Genomic DNA, 15,591 nt, shown 5'->3' with positions numbered 1-15,591 from the left:
CTTGCCTGGTGAAGGAGACGGCCAGTTGAGACTCCATTACTAGGAGCCACCACTAGTAATGGGGGGAGGACACATAAAGGGGAGGGCAGGGCTTATAAAACAAGCTTTCCCACTTAATGTGCTATTACTAAGACAAGATACCAGATAGGAACATTCAGAGCCTGCATCATGCTAATGCGACCAAAATCAGAGGTAGGGGTGTTGCTCAAAGATGCTTACTATGCCGTGGGTCTAGGGAGATTGACAGTGAAGGCGATTTTGTGTTTCCAACTGAGATAGCATGATTGACAGTGAAGACTCCAAGCTGCAAACTGTAATAATAGTGTTTGAGTTCCTCCTTGTCAGCGGGACTTGAACTAGGGAGACTGGAGTCTGTGTCAAGACATTAGCTAGGCGTGGGGGTACGGGGCCAAGAAAGCAGCACACCAGACGGGAAGGACAATAATTGCCGTGACTCGGATTCGAACCAAGGTTGCTGCAGCCCCAATGCAGAGTACTAACCACTATACGATCACAGCGAGCCAGCCGAGTGATGTGCTCTACAGTGGGTGCTCAGTCAAGCTCAGCCCGGCGCGGACCGGCCTGAAATTTCTCTAATTTCAGACCGGCAGAAGTGATTTCTCTAAAGCCGCTGGGCTGGGAGCTGCGCCAAGTGCACGCGTCCGTGCCTCGTTTGGGTGGTGATGGTAGTTGCTAACTGAAGTCTGTAGGGCGATACCACTCCTGCAGGTGTAGTAGTTTCCCCAAGCACGTGACAGCCTTACAGCGCCCTCCTCTCCGTGGTGGCTGGGCCACCTGGGGAGGGGGCGAACTGCTCTGGGGTTCTTCCGAAGAGTTGGGAAGCAAACTAGCGGTCCAAAGCCTTCCCTAGACGCCGCCCACCGGCAGAGACCAAAACCGTCACCGCCAGTCCCCAAGACTCCTTACCAAACACAGCCGGGCCTGCCCGTTTCTGTGATTTATTTTGGTTTTTTTCACATCCCATGGTTTTCGAAATAAATCGGTTCCAGGGTTTTGTGATTACGAATTAGGCTGTGGTCGCCCTTGTCATATGAATATCTTTAGCCATTGGTGGAAAGTTTACCCATTTTGTTAAAATCTGGTCCGTTTCCTGTGCTTTGATGACTTGTCCATAATTTTCCTTCAATAAGAAGGATTCCCACTCTCGCCATCCCCAAATAAAACAGACAGCAGGTGGGGGTTGTCCCCCTCAGCACTCCCACTCCCCAAATAAAAATTAGCTTTGTTGTTTTCTCTACCAGAGGCCAGGCCATAAAGAGACAGCATGTGACAGGTACGAGAGCATGTGACAGTACGAGAGCTGAGTTTTTCGTAGGCTTCGGAATTTCTTAGAAGGATGTAGGGGTGTGCACTTTCCAGTTGCTAAGTTAGCTTACAAGTGGCTGCAAATTTGGAAAAGTTAAACGCCCAAAAGTTGTAGTTCCTGGGTGGCTTTGAACCACCAATCTTCTGATCAACAGTAGATCCCACTAACCGACTGTGCCACAGACACGGTTCATAAGGTTCTGCTGCGTCTCCGTTGTGATTTCGGCTTCACTGCGGCGGCCACACCTGAGATGCCCACCTTGCGGGGGCCGAGCATCCGCGCGCCCCACGGCCGCTTCCCGAGCTCACGCGAACGTTATGGACCCCGCAGCTACCCGGGGACTCCAGGCTGGCGGACTCGCCGTCCGGGCTCCCAACAGGACTCCGCCAAGGAGACCAAGTGCGCTTTAGGGTCCGATCGTTTACAGACCCGGAGCACGGACGCGCGAGAAGCTGGTCACCCCAGGTGTGTGCTGGAGCCTCGCGTGGGAAAGGCGACGAGTGTGGTGCCAGTGCTTATGCGGTACAGACGGGAAGGGACTTGACCCAGAGTAGAGAGGGACGACTCGGAGTGCGAGTGTGACTCCGCACCGCTGGGATTTGAGGTGGAGCCCGGCGGAACCCAGGTCATATCCGAGAGAATGGTGACCATAAAGAGACAGGTGCTTATGTTTAGGACGATAAAACTACGAGAAGTGTTTTGTTCGAATTAACCAGCAAAATTGATTCCTAACAATGATTGTAGTCTTCCAGCTGGGTACTTAACCAAGGCATGAAGCACGCTACAGGGATAAAGAAATAAAAGGTCATAAAGAGTTGTCTTTTTTTTAACAAAGATATCAGGGGAGAGCGCGAACGCAGTCCCCCACTAACAAAAATTATGCAGTCGAGTTTCCCGCATTTGGGGAAATCGCAGGGGTCAACACACCCCAAGTGCAATGGGTGAGCCTCGCCCTGGGAAAACCACCTACGTGATCATGGTATCTCCCCTGCCAGGTAAGTATGCTTTTCCTCCTCACAGCCCCGACTCAGCTCCACTGGCCCTACACTCTGAACTCACGGTCACTTCTCCGCGTATACTTCAGCATTGCCCCGGACGCGCACAAGCGATTCATGCTCCTTGCTGCCACAGCAGACCCGCGCTCTCTTCCACGCCGCGTGGAAATCCCTCGCATTTCCGCAGAAGCTGCGGATGCAGCAGCCCCTGCGCGACCCTCATCTGCATAGACCACGCCCCCAACTGACACCCAGGGGTGACACTAGATTTCTTCTCCCTATCGCCCCGTTGGCTTGGTGAACTTTCTTGCTTGCGGAGAGCTGCATGGAATGTTTCAGGACTAGAGAGAAATCATGTGGTATTATCTCCCACCCCAAATAGCCGATGGCTGTTCACCGCCGTGGCCTAACTGCCTTGTCGCTGGTTTTGGTGCGCAGCGACAGACCCCTATCTTCCGCCAATACGAAGTTAGAGAAGTCAGGCAGCAAGAGAGCCAGCCCTACAGCAGAGGTCTCCAGCTTCGCTCGAACTTGCCTATCTCATGTCTCCACCACTGCAATTTACAAGGCTCTTGTGTCTGGTTTTCTCTGTTCTCTTCTACAGAAACACTATGAAACTGACGCTATGTTGGGACATGGTATTTGGGGTGACCCGAGTCTGTGTTCCTCGTCCAGGGGATCCACTCTGCCCTCTCTGGACCTCCTCAGGCTCCTGCATGTGTGTCTTGAACATATACAATCAAGCACAAACGCCCATACACAAAATAAGTACTCTCTTTTCCGTGTTGTGTATGTGGGGGAGGGGCAGGTGTGTCCGAGCCATGGCTGGCATGTGGAGGCCAGCGAACTGTTTCTGGCAGCCAGATCTCTTTCTGCCGTGTCTGCTCCGTGGAATCTGACTTTTGACCGATTTTATAAGAGGCAGTGATAGTTTTTAAGAACGCTTAAGTCCTCGGAGGTGGGTTGGAGGTGGGCTTTGACAAAGTGAGACAGAGCCTGACTATTAGGATGAAAGAGCTGATGTAGGTCTGACAAAATTTGCCGAATGTTAGGGGGTGACTGTGAGAATGTGGGTGTACTGTATGAACCCCCTGAGGTGATTGAGGGAAGTCTAGGCCCTGGAGGGCGCTGTCCTGGCTGCTTAATCAGCTTGGTTTTTCCCCTGGAAGGAGCTGTCAGTCTGATGAGAAGGGCAGTGAATAATTCCTATAGCTTTGGGGAGATGGGAGGCTTTTAACATGGCCATAATGTGGCCTGAATTAGTTATGCATCCTCATTTTGTTGTAAGAAGCTCGTGCTCTTTCCAGATAGCAGCATGGGCTGGGAGAATAGGAAAAACATATTTGGAGTCTGTGTAAACATTTAAGGATTGTCCCTGTGCCAACTGGAAGGCACGGATGAGGACTACTAATTTAGCCTGCTGGTTAGTTGTATGCCTCCTCCACCTCAGTATCTGACACTATGGCACAGCCTGCCCTATGGGTCCCCTCGTATAAACAGGAGCTGCCATCTGTGTGCCAGGCATAAGTGACATGAGGCAATGTGTCCTCCTGTGTGTCTGAGGTTTCTATGCAGGAATAAAATGGAGAATAGTCCATCTTAGGTTGAGGTAGAAGATTTGAGATATTGCGGAGTGGGCAAGATTTAAAAAGTGAGTGTGGCATCTTCCACTAGTGCCACTTGGAGGGAAGGAACTTGAGAAGAAGGTAAGGTTTGTCAGCCTTTATTGGTAAGAGATGGGACAGGTTGTGGTGGGAGAAGATGGTGGTGGTGACCCAAAGGTTAATTTTCTTTGACTCACGAAAAAGAAGTTTAGCAGTTGCTAAAGCACATATGCAGGGTGCCCAGCCCTGAGTGATAAAGTCTAGCTTCTTAGACAGTTGTCGGGGGCCAGCCTTGACAAAAATACCTTTCTCCAGAGTGGAGGTGTAGGAATTTAGAAATATAGTAAAGAGCCGGGCGGTGGTGGCGCACGCCTTTAATCCCAGCACTCGGGAGGCAGAGGCAGGCGGATCTCTGTGAGTTCGAGACCAGCCTGGTCTACAAGAGCTAGTTCCAGGACAGGCTCCAAAGCCACAGAGAAACCCTGTCTCGAAAAACCAAAAAAAAAAAAAAAAAAAAGAAATATAGTAAAGAATACGAAGACGCAAACAAAAATAATAAAACACAGAAACATATAGGATAGTTTTGGGAGGGAATTTTTCAGTGAGTACTGAAAATCCGTCCGTGTTTAATTTCCAACTGGTTAATATACAGGAGGCACCACTGAGACCAGGAACTAGGGACACTCTGAGGGATACCCTCCGGAAGATTGGCCAGAAGGGAAGTAATAAAGAAAAGATGAGAGGATGAATTGAAGGATGAGTGTGGATTTTTTCAAGTCTGCTCTGGTAGTAAAGATAATAATAATAATAATAATAACCCAGGACCAGATGGTTTCAGCTCAAAATTCTACAAGATTTTCAAAGAACTAATACCAATACTCCTCAAATTATTCCACACAATAGAAACAGAAGGAACATTGCCAAACTTTTTATGAGGCTACAATTACCCTGATTCCCAAACCACAGAAAGACATTACTAAGAAAGAGAATTACAGACCAATCTCACTCATGAACATTGATGCAAAAATACACAATAAAATACTTGCAAATCAAATCCAAGAACACATCAGAATCATCATCCACCATGATCAAGTCAGCTTCATCCCAGAGATACAGGGATGGTTCAACATACAAAAACCTGTCAACATAATCCACCATATAAATAAACTAAAAAATAAAAACCACATGATCATCTCATTAGATGCTGAAAAAAGCTTTCAACAAAATACAACATCCCTTCTTGATAAAGGTCTTGGAGAGAGCAGGGATACAAGAAACATACCTAAACATAATAGAGGCAACATACAGAAAGTTAACAGCCAACATCAAGCTAAATGGAGAGAAACCCCCAGCGATCCCACTAAAATCAGGAATAAGACAAGGTTGTCCACTCTCTCCATATCAATTCAATGTAGTTCTTGAGGTCCTAGCTAGAGCAATAAAACAAAAGGAGAGCAAGGGGATACAAATCAGAAAAGGTGAAATCAAACTCTATTTGTTGATATTGTAGTATACATAACTGACCCAAAAAATTCTACCAAGGAACTTGGTGGGAATGAGACTGTACAAGATAGCTGTTGTCCTAACTTCACTGTATCATCAAAAGCAGCACCGATGGAAGAAGTTAAGTCTGCATGTATTCACTTAATCTGGGGTAACAAACATGCTCAGAATGAGATGTTGTCTGCTGTGATGTTGGACGTTTGAGTTATAGATTATATTGAGTGATTTGGGACAGGGATAAAATAAGTGACAGAGTCAAAAGGCCTGTCCTCAGCTAAAGGCAATACAAAGTTACTTCACAAGAAGTCAATAGGAACCCAGCACCTTTGGTAAGAAACAACGAGCCTGGGATAGGGGTAGGGATGGCGCCATGAGAAGAGTGTGCTCACAAGTCTGGAGCTCAGGCACTGAAAACCAAGAGTCTGATGCTACTATGAGGACAAATGGGGGTATTGGAAGGATCTACATTTTGGGAGAAAGAAGGGAGGGGCGGGGCTGGAGAGAAGGTTCAGCAGTTATGAGCACTGACTGCACTTCCAGAGGACCCTGGTTCAATTCCCAGCACCCACATGGCAGCTCACAATTTTCTCTAACTCCAATTCTAGGGGACCCGACAGCCTTACACAGACATACATGCAGGCAAAACACCAATGCACATAAGATAAAAATAAATTATTTTAAAAAGGGAGAAGGGAAAGGATAGCGTCGTGAGAATTTGAGGGTTTAGTTGTTCCCCTCACTAGCTAGGGAAGTTTCTTCTCTACTGTGAATGTCAGTTCTTACTTATGTAAAAAAATGGTCAGCTGCCCCAGGTGTCCCTGAAGATCTTGTACACATACAATAGTTTTATCATACTGAGTTGGACACAACAGTGGACATCAAATGGAGACACAAACATGAACTTAATGTTAGATGACAATGTCAAAATGAAAGCTACAAATAACTCTACCCCTCTATGATGTACCTATATACATGTATGTATATCCAGCTATAACATCTGAATTTAAAAGACATTTTCCAGATTCTTTTTATATGTGTGGCTGGTATATACTTCTTCAAGAAGTTTATAGTTTAGGGTTAATGGCATAGTTGAATTTCTAATGTTTCTGTATCTCTTACAAAGAACTTTCAAAATTTTATTCACAATAACCCTCTGATATGGGGATCAATCTTGGCCTTCTTTCAAAGAAACGGTGATATTGTCAAATATCAAGAGATGATTCAGACAATCTAGAGATGAAACGAGTCAATCAAATTTAATAACTAGAGGTCACTTCATTTATTATGCTTTAGTGGTATAGGGAAACTGAGGTCAGAGGTGAGAGGGTCAAGGAGAAGAAAGGTGAGGTGTATCTAGAGATTGGTACACAGCCTGTCGGTGTTCAAAACGTATTTGATGAATGAATAAATTATCTGGGACTAAATATTAAAAGATTAAATACTAAAATATTAAAAACTAAAACCTTTCTATCAGATCACACACGCCCCTTTTCCTATTCTAATAATAACAGGGCAAAACATAATATAGCACAAAGAATTACATAGGTTTTGGGGGTTAAAAAAAAAAAGGTAAGAAACTTCAAAGATCGCATTTGGCGGTAGCAGGATCTGACGTGCCCCGGCCGGACCAGGGCGGAGCTCCGCTCACACAGAGATGCGGCCACCCTCTGCGGAGCTGAGTCCTGTCGGGATCTTCTCGCAGCCCGTGAAGCGACTGGCACCAACTACAGCCAAGCCAGCCCGTCGACGGACAGAAAGGATTCAGACGCCCCGCTGTCTCCAAGGGCAACGAGAGACCTCACTTCCGGAAACGTCGCGTACGGAGGGCACTGCTTCTACGTCACTTCCGCTCCCCTGGGCTTTGCGGATCTGGGGAGGGTGAGGTGGGGGTTTACGTTGGACAGGATTGTTTCTCTTCCGGCGCTGTACACTGTATTTGTAAAGGCGTTAGGATCGCTGCGTCCGCTCGTGACAGACTTTTCCTGCAGACCAAGCCTTCGCGTTTCTGGTCTGGGCTGGTAGCACCGGTACGGTGGCCGAGGAGGTTTGAACGCGCCGGAAGTCGTCCGCGGCGCTCGCGCCTGCCTGGGCTAGAGACGCACGTGGCGCGGTGAGTGCTGCGGGGACGAAATGTGGGAAGGAGCGGGCGGGGATGTGGCGGCGAGGCGTGGGCCGCCGGGCTGCGGCGAAGACACCCCTGTCTCCGCGTTCCTCACTCTAGCAGTGTGGCGGGTGACGGGGCTGCGTTTCTGTTGTCCTCTCTTAGGGTCCTGAGTGACGCTGAGGGGACCAGATGAATGCTCAGAGCCCGCAGTGATCAGAGGGAGCGGGCCTTCTCTCTCCCCAGGCCGGAGAGAACATGTCTTTCCGAGGAGGAGGAGGAGGAGGTCGCGGAGGCTTTAATCGCGGTGGCGGCGGCGGCGGCTTCAACCGTGGCGGTGGCGGTGGTAGCAACAACCACTTCCGAGGGGGTGGTGGCGGCGGCAATTTCAGAGGCGGCGGCCGAGGAGGGTTTGGACGAGGGGGCGGTCGTGGAGGCTTTAATAAATTCCAGGATCAAGGACCTCCAGAACATGTCGTGTGTAAGTCGTCTTCAGAGCTTAATCTCCTTTGCAGTGGGAGTGGAGTCGGGTGGTGTTTATGTGACTAGCAAGTTTGGTGGTGGTCACCGAAAGGGCACACTGACTTAGCATCCTATCGGAGCTGTGAGGAAGTGATCGTGAGAACTTGAGTTTGGACTGAGAACATGAGAATTAGACATTGAGTGGATAGCCCGTTCCAAAAGAGAGAACATAATTTGGGATCTGTATGTGTGATTGGTTTGCTGGACAGAATGGCTAAAAGTCAAGGGGTGTTGTAATAAGCCATAGAGGAGATACTGGCAGCCTTATGTTCAGTAAGGTGACATGAAGAAAAAGTGGAAGGGTAGGAGACGTGGCCAACCTTTTGACATTTCAGCATGGCAGTGTCATCTGCGAAGTTCACACCCCAGAAACATGCAGCCTGATTAGCGTGTGCGCGCACACACACACACACACACTCAACACACTCCGTTGCACAACCCAGCAAAATCGTGTTTTAAGTGAGTGTACCATTTTGTGATGGGCCATGTTCATAGCTCTTCATAGCTGACCTGCAGGCTGTACATTTGGCGGATGGATGGAAAAGAAGTTTCAAAGGAAACATAATAAGTAGAACTTGGCTAATACCAGGAATGAAAGGTTCTAGTTGTTAAGGATGGGGAGTGATTTTTTGTAAATACAGTGTTTAATTCTAGGTTATAGAAACAATGGTACTTATTTTGTAATTCCTGAAAAGAAATTTCATTGGAAGAAGTGGTAACAATATTGAGTTCTAAGGAAGAAGGGAACAGTCAACAAAAACAGGCTGATTCATATAGGTTGGGGAAAAGAAAGAATAGTCAGTGGAATATACTGTTTTCATTGTGAAAACCATGGCAGGATAACTGTCTTATGTTAGGTGATCTTCGTGTGCCAGTCACGGTTCTAAGCACTACATTTGTTCTGGTTAACCATGTATTAGACCTGGCTGCAGTGAGATGTGACTAGCTTCATGTACAAGGGCACAGAGAGAAGGGGAGTCTCTAAGAGGTCCCCCAGTAATGGTGTGCTAACTTAGGACCATGGTGTTGATAACCAAGCTCTGCCTTGGAGGTGAGATGTGGGAAAAGACCAAGTTGGTCCGTGTCTGAAATGGCCCATGTCTGTTTTCTTTGTTGTTTCAGTGTTAGGCGAGTTCATGCATCCCTGTGAAGATGACATCGTCTGTAAATGTACCACAGAGGAGAACAAGGTGCCGTACTTCAACGCTCCGGTGTTTTTAGAAAACAAAGAACAGATTGGGAAAGTGGATGAGATATTTGGACAACTTAGAGATTTTGTATCCTTTCTAATGGGATGAGCCAGTGATCTCATCCAGGAATTATTGTCCCTCCCCTCCCCAGCCAGGTAAGTATCAGCTAAAGCAAACTCATTGCTTCGTTTAGTAGATAGCAATGCTACAGGTGGACCATAAGGAGAATCTGTAGGAGAGAATGCCTTCACCCATATTTAGAAGTGATGAGCCAAGGGCAGATGACTGACTTTATGGAAAGTTCTGGGAATGGAGGCCATTTGGATACAAGCCACAGGATTGTATTTGCTCTGCTGTTGCTTTACAGAGATGGTGCCACTGGACTATCATAGAACTGGGAGGTACTGATTATGGTTTTTAAAGAAAATATCATTTCCTCTTAGAAATTTCTTGATTTCTTATAGCCAGACATTTTTTTTAAATGCTTAAACTCAAAAGTTTATTATCTTTTTACAACTTTATTTCTTACTTCTTCCTTAATATAATTAATAGTATTTTTCAGTCAAACTGTCAGAAAACATGAAGGCATCATCCTTTAAAAAGCTCCAGAAGGTGAGTCAAACTCATAATTAAAATTCTTAGATTTGGAGGAGAATGTTGTGTGCCTTAGGGATAGTCTTAGGGGAGGCAGTTACGGCTCCTGCACTGTGCTGCAGTGGGGCTCTGCAGCTGATGTGTAGTGACACAGGTATTGAGTCTACTTTTTTGCAAGTGTCTGTGTTGTGGCCCTGGCTGGCTGGGACCTCACTTGTTGAGATTAGGTTGGCATCTAATCTGATGTGCTCTTCCTGCCTTCACCTCCTGAGTGCTGGGATTACAGGTTTGGGCTTTCTCACTTCTAAACTTACTAGTCTTGAAAAGTAATGTTTTAGCCAGGCATGGTGTTGCAAGCCAGTAGTCCCAGCACTTGGAGCCAGAGAGGCAAGAAGATAGTTGCTTTGAGTCTAGTCTAAGCTACATATTGAATTCCAGGCCATCTTGAGATACTTAGCAATCATCTGTCTCAAAAGCATAAGTTACTTGGCAGATGTAGATAGATACTAAAGGGTTCCATAGGTATTTCGTTAACATGGTATATTCAGTTTATAAAAATTCAGTGGCTGCCATGAAACTCTGTAGTGGGGCCATTTTTAATTCTAGCTTTCCTTGAGGTGGTACTTTTGAAACTGAAAGCTCAGAATTAACCAGGAAAAATTCTTACATTTCAGATCCCTGAGGACAGCTCTTAAGATGGCATCCTTTTAGGTCCCCTTCTTATAAATTTGACCCAGTTGCTCTTAAATAGCATCCGCAGTGCAGTTTCAAGAAAGAAAGCTAGAGAATTTTGATGTGGTTAGGCCAGTATTTATGCACTGAGCTAGCGACAGCAGAAGGTGGGTTCTGCATAGAGAAAACTGGAGTATCAGGATAGCAAACTGCAGAAGGCTCTGATGGGCATAGACCGTTTAGGGTGGGTGGGGAAGGTTCTTGAATTAAAAGGCTGGTGAGGTAGGGAGGAGCTTGATAAGCTATGAGAAAGAGATTAGTTTTAGTTTTAGCGTTGTTTCTAAATAATAGGGTGAGCTTGATCTTTACGTTTGTGCTTAAAAGAAGACTGGTTAAATGGAAAAGGCGTCAGCACTCTTGGAAAAGACCAGCCATGTAGGCTGTACAAAGCCAGGGATGCTGTGGGCCAGACTTAGAGTCCACAGAAATGAGAAGAGGATGCGGGGATGTGAACATATAGGGAGAATCAGTAGGACTTGGTAATAACTCAACCAACCATTGTTTAGAAGTTTGGTTTTGACATCTTTGTGGGTTATAGTCCCACTTACTGACTTGGGCAGCATTGGAGAACATAGGTTGAGGTAGGATGGTGAATTTCATTTGGGACACAATGAGCTGGTCAAATGATCAGAACTTCACAGGGCAGGAGTATAAATAAAACTGGGAAGTTGTTGATAGACAGACATAGTCTATGAAGAGTGGAAACAGTAGAGCTCTCATGAGAGCCTCAGGCCCCATCCGAAATTTAAATGTCTTAGTGCAGGCTGACACAATTGCCAGGAAAGGGGGAGGGGCACATGCATGCTGTACACGCAGTCCCTAGAGTAGTTTTCAGGGGGGTGCACGTAGCACTCAGTGGGTTTAGGAACAGCGTGGTAGTCGGGTATTGAAGAGCTGGGGGAGTGGTGGTTCCAGAAGCCAGGTCAGAACAGGAAATTAGGTAGGGACAGTGACTTGCTGATAGCAAGTGGCACTGATTATAGATAGCTCTGAAAGGGGTGTTTGGAGCTGAAGAGCCTAGAGAGAAACAGTGCTGAAGGCTTCTCATGGCTGTGACTTGAAAATAGAAAGTTACCTTAGAGACCCTTGAAGCCATGCTGATCCCTGCCTTTCTTCCTGCAAGATCACTTGAGGATTTCTGTAGTGATGTAAGCCCTCCCAACCCCCATCCCTTGTTTTCTATTTTGGTTTCCAGTCTACTGGTGTTTTGGAGTTCAGGTTCTCCTTAGCAGCCTAGATTGTTACAAGGTCTAAAGATAACATTTTGACCTAATTGTACTTTCTGTGATGGAGTTTATTCCTTGATCAGTACAGTCACACAGAGCACTGGATACATTGAATATCCTGACATATCTCATGAACTTAAATTTAATCCCATGTCAATTCTGATCATTCTTTTCTTGGCAGCTCTCTTAAATAAATATGTAGATTTTTGGAGACATGTATCTCTAAAAAATAAGATTGAATTGACCTTAGTTTTTTGTTTGTATACAGTCTAAAGCACTGATTTATGTATCTTATGATCTCCATGGAACTTTATAATTGGCCCTTTTTGTCTACATTTTTATACATAGAAAACTAGGTAATTAGGAGTGGGGGAAGTCCTTGCTCAGAGCTGTGTGTGGGATTTGAACTAAGTAGTCTGGGCTGTCTAACTTCTGCTGTTCAACTTTCAGTTTTATATAGATCCGTATAAGCTGCTGCCATTGCAGAGGTTTCTACCTCGTCCTCCTGGCGAGAAAGGACCTCCCAGAGGCGGCGGTGGTGGTGGCAGGGGAGGTCGAGGAGGAGGAAGAGGAGGTGGTGGCCGAGGTGGTGGAAGAGGTGGTAAGTTATTGTGGAGGTTTCTAATGAGGATTGTAGCCACATTTGATTTATACAGTACACTTTTAGTATGCAGCCAGACTTCCCTTACCTTTGTTTCTCTTACATATTGCCCATATTGTTTCCACAGCTTCATTAGAAGAAAAAATTTAATTTTACCTTTGCAAGATTTCAGACCCTTGGATTATTTTTGTTTTAATAGAGATTTTAATAGAGACTGTCACCCATTGCTTAATAACAGATTCATTCTGAGAAGTGCAGTGTGGGCAGTTTCATTATGTACACTTAGATCCTCATGTAGAGTGTGATCGCTCAGCGTGGCTTCTTAGTGCAGTGGAGGGTTGTAAGGTGGAGGCTAATGCTGGTGAAATGGGGCAGGCTGCTTTATGATTAGCTTCTTGAGAAAGGGATGCACTGTAGAGTCACGGTATAAAGGGAAGTAAACACACTTTATACCGTAAAACCGGTAGCAGTTGTTTTTAACCCCTGTCAGGCACTGGCTGCTGGACACAGCTAGATGTGCTGTGCTCTTAGATGACTAGGCTTACATATTTCAACAGTACTGTGAGCGTAGGAGTCATGTCTTGCCCTACAGTGTGTTTTAGATCCGTTATTATTTTAGGAGGCTTATGTGTTACACATGAAGCGCTATTTTATATTTTATGTATAAAAATTTCCTAACCGAATTGTAGTTTCTTAGTTATCAGTGAGTATTTTGACTTTAATTTTTCTAGCAAGTTTTCCAATGACCTTTATGTGCATGCTTTAGCACGCATAAATACACATACATGTACATATGTACACATACATACACGTACAGAAAATACATGTGATGTGAAAAACAGAAAAGGTGGTGATCTTGAGTTAACCCTACTGCTCCACTTGGGAGACTGCTATTTCTTCATCTTTATCTTTTAAAAGTTACTGTAAAGTACAGTAGATGAACTTGTATTTAGTCTTTATGATTATAGGAATGGCACAACTTTTACAGCTTATCAGAAAATGAGAAGCATCATTATTTAACAAGTATTTCCTTTTTAAGGTGGCTTTAGAGGTGGAAGAGGTGGAGGTGGGGGCTTCAGAGGAGGAAGAGGAGGTGGTGGATTCCGAGGTGAGTATGAGGAAGATGCCTTTAAATAACTGGATTTGTAGATCGATGCTGTCTGTCCGTTTCTTTCCGTTTAGGTTTATTTCTCTCCCCACAAGTATGGCAAACACTGGGATGTCTTGGCTTTAGCTTAATTTATGGCTCCACTCTACCATTACTTACTAATTTCTCACCAAATTACTTTGTTATATTAATAATTCAAAAACAAAAAATATATAATATGAATGGCAGTTGTATTTGGTAATGTAAATTTATCAAACATTGTAGGAACTCCTGTTGATGTTGAAGTTGAATTTGGCTATTAGCGCTGTAACAAGCCTTCTTGATTTTCCTTTGATCAGGAAGAGGACATTAGATGTGGCAGTTGGCAGACCTTACGTCTTCTGTTTTCTCTGCGTGATCTTCTGCTGTGATTGAAGTCTGTCTGGATCCTTGGGGATGCTGCTCTGTCAGTGGAGCTGAGTCGTCAGCACTGGGTAGAAACAAGTGGGGCAGAACAGTTGCTTGTACCCAGAAAGAGCATGAAGACCCCGCTCTGTGCAGTACCTGGGACTTAAGCCTGGTGGGTGCTTAAGGAACAACAGGACTTCTCCTCTGAAGCATACTTGGAGTTTTTTAAATAAAATTTTTTATTTCTTAATTGTTTATTGATCGAAACCTATTTTTTGAAATTTGGAAGAACAAGCAAAGCTTCAACCCATTGAATTACAGATAGAAAAGGTGGGGTGGGTGAGTTTTGTTTAAAAATACTCTGATTCTAAAAGGTACCAGATAAGCTCAATTGAACACCCCCCTTCCACCCCACACTCACAAATCAGGAAGTTGGAACGCACTTTGAAATCACTCAGACGTGAGCTCCTCCTTCAGAACGCCTTTTGGGCAGAACAGCAGCGTTTGCTGTTCTTTACTTTTGTGTTTTATAATACACAGATTAAAGCTGTTTCAGTAATCACAGTTAAGAATTACTTTAAAATTTTTATTTTGAGTCCATTAAGATTTGAGTAGCTTTGTTCATGTGAAAACTATAGTTCAAGAAATTTAGGAATAGAAATTTAAATATGGGTTACTAAAGGTTTTCTAAAATAAAATTTTTAATGAAAAAGTTACTTACCTTTATTTTGAAAATATTTGACTACCTATCACTTTTCAAATCCTGGGTTAGGGATGCTATACATGAAATTGGCTTTGATTGCCGTTGCTAGTGTGTTGTCAGAAATTAAGCACCACAGCAAGAGAGGGTGCCTCAGTACAGAACCGTGTACCAGCAAGCAAGCCTGCCTCAGTATGGAACCGAGTGCCAGCAAGCAAGCCTGCCTCAGTATGGAACCGTGTGCCAGCAAGCAAGCCTGCATCAGTATGGAGCTGAGTGCCAGCAAGCAAGCCTGCCTCAGTATGGAACTGTGTGCCAGCAAGCAAGCCTGCATCAGTATGGAGCTGAGTGCCAGCAAGCAAGCGTGCCTCAGTATGGAACTGTGTGCCAGCTGTTCTGTTACTCCCTTTTTGGTTTCTTCTCAAGTCTGTTTTAGCATGAGTTACTTATTCTTAAGTGCTTGTTTTAGCAGTGTGAAATTGTGCCTGTGCTTGATTTCTACCCTTGTTGTTAATGGAATCGCAGTGCTATAAATACATAGGTGAAAGCAAAGACATGTGGCAGGAGCAGGTGAGAGCTCACATCTTTATCTGCCAGTGGGAATGGCATGGTCTTTTGAAACCAGGATACACACCTCCTAATCCTTCCCCAATAGTTTCACTACTAGGGACCAAGTATTTAAACATGAACCTAAAGGAACCATTCTCGTCCACTTCATTAGTTTGTGAAGGGCACCCAAGGATGGATGCAACGTTAGCAAGAGTTTTGAAAATGGCAACGGTGACAGGATTGTAGAGACTGGTATACAAACCTGGAAAATACACACTTAAAAATTAGTTTATTTGAGACATAATTCATATCCCAGACTGACCTCAAATTCTGTATACCCAGTGCTGGGGTTGTAGAGAGCAGTGCCACGTGCAGTAAAATTTCTCTTTTACCTTACATGAACAATTAAGTGGTTAAACATTCATTTCTGTATCTTACCCTTCCTGTTTTGT

At 45.0% G+C, this 15,591-nt stretch overlaps 1 protein-coding gene and 2 non-coding genes across 4 annotated transcripts; 1 reads left to right on the top strand and 2 right to left on the bottom strand.

The window, feature by feature from the left end:
* Window positions 1-446: 446 nt before the first annotated feature.
* Trnap-ggg lies at window positions 447-518 on the bottom strand. The gene has a single exon. It is a non-coding gene; the product is annotated as a tRNA-Pro (tRNA).
* Window positions 519-2,166: 1,648 nt separating this feature from the next.
* LOC119801571 lies at window positions 2,167-2,330 on the bottom strand. Its single transcript, XR_005283254.1, has one exon. It is a non-coding gene; the product is annotated as a U1 spliceosomal RNA (small nuclear RNA).
* Window positions 2,331-7,278: 4,948 nt separating this feature from the next.
* Gar1 (GAR1 ribonucleoprotein) lies at window positions 7,279-14,140 on the top strand. 2 transcript variants are annotated; one of them, XM_038311312.2, is made up of 7 exons: window positions 7,279-7,539; window positions 7,777-8,011; window positions 9,175-9,329; window positions 9,795-9,854; window positions 12,245-12,395; window positions 13,435-13,503; window positions 13,842-14,140. In XM_038311312.2, the coding sequence occupies exons 2-7, from the start codon at window positions 7,789-7,791 to the stop codon at window positions 13,853-13,855; spliced, it is 672 nt and encodes a 223-aa protein (XP_038167240.1). In that variant the 5' UTR covers window positions 7,279-7,539; window positions 7,777-7,788; the 3' UTR covers window positions 13,856-14,140. The 2 variants fall into 2 exon arrangements, with proteins under 2 accessions (XP_038167240.1, XP_038167239.1); XM_038311311.2 differs by having other exon boundaries at window positions 7,696-8,011.
* Window positions 14,141-15,591: the final 1,451 nt, after the last annotated feature.

The sequence above is a fragment of the Arvicola amphibius genome, chromosome 14 (genome assembly GCF_903992535.2).
Source record: "Arvicola amphibius chromosome 14, mArvAmp1.2, whole genome shotgun sequence".
In the NCBI taxonomy this organism is placed as follows: domain Eukaryota; kingdom Metazoa; phylum Chordata; class Mammalia; order Rodentia; family Cricetidae; genus Arvicola; species Arvicola amphibius.
Note: the sequence above shows the minus strand (reverse complement) of the source record. Positions and strands in the feature narration are given on the sequence as shown.